Source organism: Bicyclus anynana, chromosome 25 (genome assembly GCF_947172395.1).
Source record: "Bicyclus anynana chromosome 25, ilBicAnyn1.1, whole genome shotgun sequence".
NCBI lineage: Eukaryota > Metazoa > Arthropoda > Insecta > Lepidoptera > Nymphalidae > Bicyclus > Bicyclus anynana.
The window spans coordinates 8,219,741-8,227,900 of record NC_069107.1 but is presented as its reverse complement, the minus strand read 5'-3'; the positions used below and the strand labels follow the sequence as shown (position 1 = coordinate 8,227,900).

The 8,160-nt window shown below is 38.7% G+C and overlaps 1 protein-coding gene across 1 annotated transcript in view; it reads left to right on the top strand.

The window, feature by feature from the left end:
• Nucleotides 1–8,160, top strand: part of LOC112048240 (tyrosine-protein phosphatase 69D) — a 45,491-nt gene that overhangs the window by 17,397 nt on the left and 19,934 nt on the right. Inside the window, exons 13-15 of the mRNA XM_052889430.1 lie at nt 2,126–2,299; nt 3,249–3,434; nt 7,239–7,450. Coding sequence (XP_052745390.1) covers nt 2,126–2,299; nt 3,249–3,434; nt 7,239–7,450 — 572 coding nt within the window. The remainder of the gene's footprint in view (nt 1–2,125; nt 2,300–3,248; nt 3,435–7,238; nt 7,451–8,160) is intronic.

The window sequence follows — 8,160 nt, the reverse complement described above, 5'->3', positions numbered from 1 at the left end:
CATGCAGTGAGATTGTAGTCAAGGGGCTAACTTGTTAGGAATAAAAAAAAAATTAAAGTTTCGCAAGGGTAGCCTACCCCTACCCTAGAAGGGTAGTGTAGAGTAGGAATAGGGAAGAAGAGAAGGGATAAGTCAAATAGAAGCTTGACCGGGTCCGCTAGTAGTTATTAATACTTATAAATGAAAAGTGACTTTACTAGAAATTGTTGCTTGTTTTTTTTATTACATAAACCGGCACTTTTAGAGAAAATGTACAAGACGCGCCGCTCCTGCACCGCAACCGCACCGCAGCCGCACCGGCGCCGCAACTTTTTGTCAATCAAAGTCTGAACCCCGCTTACATTAGTAGTAGTCAATTTTTGTCACATTAGTTTTACAATGTCTACGTTTAGGACTTTAGATGAAGAAAATTTTTAATTAGTTTTTAATTGGTTTCTTACTATACAAATAATGGAAACGAACAAAGAACAAAAATGTAAAATATTACTATGAGTAAGTCAGAGATTCTTTCTATCATAACCACAGATTAAACAGATAGAGCGTACAGAACACGACGGTGTCGTACACGCTCCAAATACAAAATTCAGAAACGAATACATTCTCGAGTTAGTACGACACGAAACATCGCATCAGTAACTTTCAATTTTATTCAAGAATAATGGCGTCTTCTGTTTTTGAATATTTTAAAAACTGTTCCCAATAACTAAAGAAACAAGATGGAGTATTTTTTTATTGGTAATTATTTTTATGTATTTATTATTATACAACAACATATTTAAATTAAGCCTAACCATAGCGCATCACAAACCACATATAGCCACTCATCATAGAGCCATGTAGCCCAATAGATATGACCTCTGCCTCCGATTCTGGAGGGCGTAGGTTCGAAACCGGTCCGGGGAATGCATACATTGCATGTGTGCATTTTAAGAAATTCAATATCACGCGTCTCAAACGGTGAAGGAAAAACATCGTGAGGAAACCTGCATATCTGGAAATTTCCTTAATTCTCTGCGTGTGTGAAGTCTGCCAATCCGCATTGGGCCAGCGTGGTGGACTATTGGCCTTATCTCTCTCTTTCTGAAAGGAGACTCGAGCTCAGCAGTGAGCTGAATATGCGCTGATAATGACGCGCGAAAAACATAACCCTTGTTGCTGTCGGGTAAAAAACTAAAATCTTGTCACCTCTGACCTACGATATGACAAACCGTTATCTTCTTGTATTTACGTCATAAACCTATATTCATTGTATATACGAACGCCTGATCAAGAAAGATAACTGTTGTGCGCATCTGCGAATTTATCCACAAGCTATTGTCAGGATTTCTAGAAGGGATTTCCAATATAGTAAACTAACTGACGCTGCGCGGTTTCACTCGCGTGGTTTCAATTTCCGTAGGAATACAGGGAAATGTATAGCTTCTAGCCTTCCTCGATAAATGCTCTATCTAACACTGCAAGAATTTTTCAAATCGGACCAGTAGTTTCTGAGATTAGCGCGTTCAACCAAACAAACAAAATCTTCAGCTGTGTAATATTAGTATGTACTATACGTGTACACACACTTGATGTACTATACGTCAAATTGTTGACTAATATTTTTGTCAAACGTTCCGTTTGTATGGGATTTATTATAGTGACGTCATGAAACAGTTGAAATATGCTGTCATGGCCGACAGGCGTTTTGGCTAGTATTGTTAAAACATATTTAAAAACTAAAGTTATTATGTAATTTTAGTTTTTAACACGTCTCAAAAAATATGAAAAAATCATTTCTATCTACTAGAACGATAATGAACAATATAAGACCATTTAATTTAAGAACATTTTACGGCCTCCGTGGCGCAGTGGTATGCGCGGTGGATTTACAAGATGGGGTTCCTGGGTTCGATCCCCGGTTGGACCGATTGAGGATTTCTTAATTGGTCCAGGTCTGGCTGGTGGGCATCCTACCGACAAAGACTTACCGCCAAGCGATTTCCGGTACGATGTCGTGTTGAAATCGAAAGGGATGTGGATTTTCATTATCCTCCTATTTAGTCCGCTTTCATATTAGATAGCATCATCACTTACCATCAGGTGAGTTTGTAGTCAAGGGCTAACTTGTAAAGAATGAAAAAAAAAGTGTCAACTAGCCTATTATTTTGTTTCCAGATACGTAGTGGGTCACATAGGCGGCAGGCAACAGTTGCTGAGTGCGGCGCCTCCGGACATGCCGCCCATCGCTAAAGAAGATCTGGCCGCCGCATACGCAGAGAGACAAGCCGACTCTGACTATGGATTCCAGAAAGAATTTGAAGTAAATATGAAGTCTGATAATAACAATTAATAAACTGCCAGGCAGAAGATATGAAATACCCTTCTGTATTACCACAACATGGGTATATTCAAGTCAAGAGTGAATAGACATTTTCTTAGGCAAGCGCTGGCCTATATAATGTAAAAATCAATTTTTATCATTATCAGTTTACTCGAGGCAGCTCACCTTATAATCCACCAATTACTGTTGCCAAGCTGTATTGATAAATGGCATGATTGCCTGTGTAAACCCTGAATAGCTCAACAAATCTTTCCTCTTGTGAAACTATAAAACTAAAAATCGCTAGGTGGTCAGTTTGTACCTCCCTCGTAGAAGCAGGTGCTAGAGGATTAAAATCAAAATCTTTCTATAACTTGCTTAAAGACCTTGTCACTAGAACAGTAGCAAGTTGTATATTAGAAAGGGTATTCAAAGCTGCTCCAGTAGTCTTACCAAATTTGGCTTGGCAGGGAGAACAACACGAGCGGAGAAGGGGTGTGTTACTTAACTGTCACGGACGTCCTTAACCCTTCACCATCATGTGAATAGACGGTGTCAGTGGGTGTTTGCCACGCTACTTGTCTGTGATGCATTGTGTCTGTAGATATAAGCAGACCTGAATCCATAGAATGCTAAGATATTTCGTCTCGTAATGTTTTTAAGTTATTAAACAAGAAGCACTATAAGGACAGCCAGTTCTATATAAGAATAGGTATCCAAGTAGGTATCCAGTAGGATCTTACCAAATTTGGCTAGGCACGAGCAGAAAAGAGAAGTTTTACTTAAGTGTCAAGGACGTCCTTAACCCTACACCATCAGTTACAAGTCCGGGTAACTGCTCGGGGGTTATCCCTGCCACACGATGGCCCGATACGGTGAATCCATGGAATGCTAAGATAATTCGTCTCCAATGTTTTTAAGTTATTAAACAAGTAGCGCAAAACGCAAGTTGTTACAGATGCTCCCGGACTGCTTCCCGGACCGCACGACGCACGCGTCCGAGGCGCGCGAGAACCAACCCAAGAACCGCTACCCGGACATCAAGGCGTACGACCAAACCCGCGTGAAGCTCTCGCAGATTGACGGCATCACTGGCTCCGACTACATCAACGCCAACTACGTCATGGGCTACAAGGTATGACCATATATGGTATGGTAGAAATACTCAGACCGATTATTGTATAGGACCTGCCTCGCTAGACGTTACTTTTCTGTCAAAGTGTATCATCAACGATCTAATGCGATTATAAAAACTGTCTCTATAGAATCGATGTTAAATAGTTGTAATCGTGTTCGTCAGTTAAAGAGCTCCGTAAAAACACCTTTTTGTGTAATTGAATTGTGAAAAAACGGACAAAAACTTCTAGTTTAGTATAAGGTGTATACAAAATCTAAGCTCGTTTTTTTTTTCAGAAAATGACAGACAATTTTGTTTGTCACTATGAGTGCGATACAGGTCCTTCTATAATTGGTCTGAGTAGAAATACCACAAGTAAACCCTATTCAATCCTAGGTTCTGCACCTTCTAGACTTCACTCAGACGCCGTTTGGGATAGTTTTTACCCGTTTCATTACTATCTGCAGAAGTCAGAGGGACCTAAATTACTCGATATATTGTTTTTCTCGATATTTTGCTAAATTAAACTTTAACGCGTAAGAATTACGGTTTATATTTGAATGAGTCTAGTCAGCGATGAAATGTTAGTAATAAAACTTTAATTTTGCATACATTTAGGTATATTGACATTAGGTATTAGGTAGATTGATATAGAAATCAGAGAATCACATAGAATGACTATCTCGAGATCTAGACCGGACATTTTTTTTGCAAACAAAGTAAAAATATAGTACTTGTAAAGCTGTACTGTGCAGTATTAGCATTACGAAGGACCACAGTATAAATTGTACTTTTTTTAATAAAGTTCCGTGCCAGACACGTTTATTCATTGATCAAATGTTTGAAGTTATATCCCAGTTATAGCCCAGGATCCGTGGAACGTTTTTATAATTGACTAGCGGACCCGGTCAAGTTTCGCTTTGACTTATGTGCACTTCTTCCCTATCCCTACCCTACACTATCCTACTTCTACCCTACCCTACCCCTACTCTACCCGTACCCTAAAAATCGGAAATAGAAACTTTAATTTACACAAAATAAATTAATGAACGCACGCGTAAATGTTAATCATTTGTCAGTATTTCTGAACGCACGTATAAATGTCAATCATTACAGTATTTGACAGGATGGACACAAACAAATATTTGACAGGTACTAAACAATGAAATAAGGAAAATTATTCATTATTCATAATTATTCGTCGAGTTTTCTTTGTTTTTAAGATGTATTCTGCTATTCTGCTATTCTTGGCAGAGACAAATCTAACGAACCAAACACCATGAAAATCGGTCCAGCAGATCTCGAGTTATAAGTGTTGTAACAAAGCCGTCTTTCTTTTATATATATAGATTACAATAAAGTTAACTTAATAGTAATCAACTGGAAAAATGTTCCACTAATCCTGGGCTATATGGTAGCGCCGAATTTAGAAAAAGTTGGTTCTCTTTCTACAAATGCTAACGCTTCGAAAACTAAAACATGTGATCTGTTTTTAACAAATGTCATTCCCATACATTATTTAATTTTCAAAGCGCTTGCGATCGTAGAAAGAGAATTGTCTTGGTAACATACGTCTATATGTTGTTTTAAGTGTGCAAAAATCTTTATTTATTTCACTCGCAATGTTTCCTCTCTTGTTTGTTTATGCGTGTATCCCCTCTCTAACTTGTGTGTTTGTCTGTCCTGTTGCTTACTAAAGGACCTTTTGGAGCTTAATCAGGTATCGCATGCTGATGTAATTTCTTTCATCTACGCTTTGGAATGCTATTTTTGTTTACTTGTAGTAAATATTGTGATCGATGTGCAAATCCTTCATTGATGTGAGCTTGCAATGTCTCAATAAATTTGACCTTGAGCACAGAAAATAGTAACTCCTACTATACAATAAAGTGCGATTCAGTTCGAACAAAATATTTTATATTGTTTACCACATCACATCCTATTTTTAACCGACTTCCAAAAAGGAGAAGGTTCTACGTTCGGCTGTATGTATGTTTTTTTTATATTTGATAATTCCGTCATTTATGGACCGATTTTTAAATATTTTTTTTTTCAATATATTACCAGGATTTCCGTAAATAAACCATATTTGTGTCCAAAATATCTTGAAATTTTTTCATCTCCCTGATATATCAGCGCCCAACTAAAATTACTGCAATGTGAACAATAGTGTTATAATTATTTAAAGTCGTGATGGAGTAATAAACATACACACTAAGGACCCTAAGACATTCTACAATATAGACCTTAATATAGACAACTATAAACATAACAATTATGATCTCAAGCATGGGCTGTGGAATGTTACCGAATTGTGGGTTTTAGTTACGTAGCAAATGATTGATTGGTAAATAGGCTACTGAAGGTTAATGCGTGTCTCTGTCAGGAATCCAATAATAAACCAAGTAGATGAACTAATTATTGTTTATTAACACCGAATAATATATAACTTTAAGATACATAAAATGCCTTAACTTAGCGGACTGGTTATCTATACTTATAATAAATCTGTAGAGAGGTCAATTCTGTACATGAAATATATTTCCAAAATAACTATCAGGGGGTGATTAGTGGTCGATACTGATGCCAAAAATGTAATCAGTAAAATTTTTGTCTGTCTGTCTGTCTGTCTGTATGTTCTTTATAGAAACAAAAACTACTCGACGGATTTTAACGAAACTTGGTACAATTATTCTTCATTCTCCTAGGCAGGTTATAGTATACTTTTCATCACGCTACGATCAATAGGAGCAGAGCAGTGAAGGGAAATGTTGGGAAACGGGTGAAGTTACTCCATTTTTTAAGCTTCGCGTGTCGAGTGTGCAGCCTTAATGGGTAGGGTAGGGGTAGGGGTAGGGACTAGGGTAGGGGAAGGGTAGGGTAGGGTTGGGAAGGAGTAGAGTAGGGGCAGGGTAAGGGTAGTTAAAAGTTTACATCTACTTTCACGCGGACGAAGTCGCGGGCGTCCGCTAGTAATAAATAAACTAGAACACGAGCGTTGGTAAAGACGAGTTAGGAACGACTGGCACGCTACATGGGCGTAGCGAGGTAACTTAGCGGTTGGTTACTTAAAAAATAATCGTTTCGGCTGATAACCGGTCGCATTCGAAACAGGCTGAAGCTGAAATACGGTTTCGGCCGGAAAAACTGGTTTGGTCGGACAGTTTCAATTGGCGAGATACTCAATTTAAGTATTATTTTGCGCGGGCCCCCCCCCCCCCCCCCCCCCTCAGATACAATCCTGGCTACGCCCATGATCTCAAGTAACTTGAACTGTAGTTGAGATGATTATTGTTATATTTATACATACAGTGAGGCTCAACACTTTTGTACTTTCTTTAGGGTTGAGTAAAAACCATTATTTATTTATTTATTCATTTAAGTTACATTTCCACATGTCATAAATAAAAATGTCATAATTATTACAAATGGAACCCTGTGAGGGTGTTGTAACTACAAAGTAAATCTTAACTTAACATAACATAAGATAAGTAGAGAGGCGGATTTATTGTTTTTCGGTGAAAAAATCATTAATTTTATAATATACTTTTTCAAGCAAAAAGTTTTTTAATGTTTATAAAAACTCATTAATTTTTTCCTTTTTCTTAATGTTTTGCGGTAATTTATTATATATTTTTATGCACATTTTGTGCGGACCAGTACTGTGCATTTTTAAATTTGACTTTGGCCAGTTAAATTTACGCTCGCTCCGTAATTTATTTTTTCGTGGCAATTCATTAATACGCGCCTTTCTTTGCCTTGAACACACATTTTCTCATTTATAATATAAGTGTGATGAGCATTTGCCGATGGTCTCTCCAGGAACGCAAGCAATTCATCTGCGCCCAAGGTCCGACAGACACCACGGTGAACGACTTCTGGCGCATGATCTGGGAGCACGGGCTGGAGCTGATCGTGATGCTGACCAACCTCGAGGAGTACTCCAAGGTGAAGTGCAGCAAGTACTGGCCTGATGATGTGAGGGGCGTGCGCGCCTTCGGCAACATCACCGTGCACCATGTGTCTGAGAAACGGTGAGTTGGAATTGGGTAGTTGACAATTTTTTTTTAATGTACTAGCGGACGCCCGCGTTTTCGTCCGCTTGAGACTCGATGAAAACTTTCAACTACCTCTACCCTACCCCTACCCTACCCCAACCCTACCCTACCCCTACCCCTACCCTACCCCTACCATACCCCTACCCTACCCCTAAACTACCCTTACCTTACCAATACCCTACGTTGAATTTTTTCCTGAATTTTCATTGCTATAAACCTCACGGAGCCCGAGACCTTTTCAACGAATGCATAACCGTGGAAATCGGTTCGTGCGTTCTGGAGTTATAGCGTCAGGAAGGAAAACCAGACTTTTTTTTTATAAAAAGTATCCTATAATAATGTCCTTCTCCTGGCTCTAAACTACCTCCCTGCCAATTTTCAGCTAAATCGGTTCAGCCGTTCTTGAGTTATAAGTGGAGTAACTAACACGACTTTCTTTTATATATTAGAACGAGTATACAAAGCTGCTCTAATAGGATCTTACCTACCTACTTAAAATTTGGCTAGGTAGGGAGAGCAACACGAGCAGAGAACGGGGAGTGTTGATCGCTCGTCAAGGAATTCCTTAACCCTACATCCTGTAGTCACAAGTCCAGGACTCTTCTCGGAGTTTTTCTCTACCACGTTATAGATCCGGCACCTTCACGTTAAATCTATGGAATGCTAAGATATTCGTCTCTCTTATT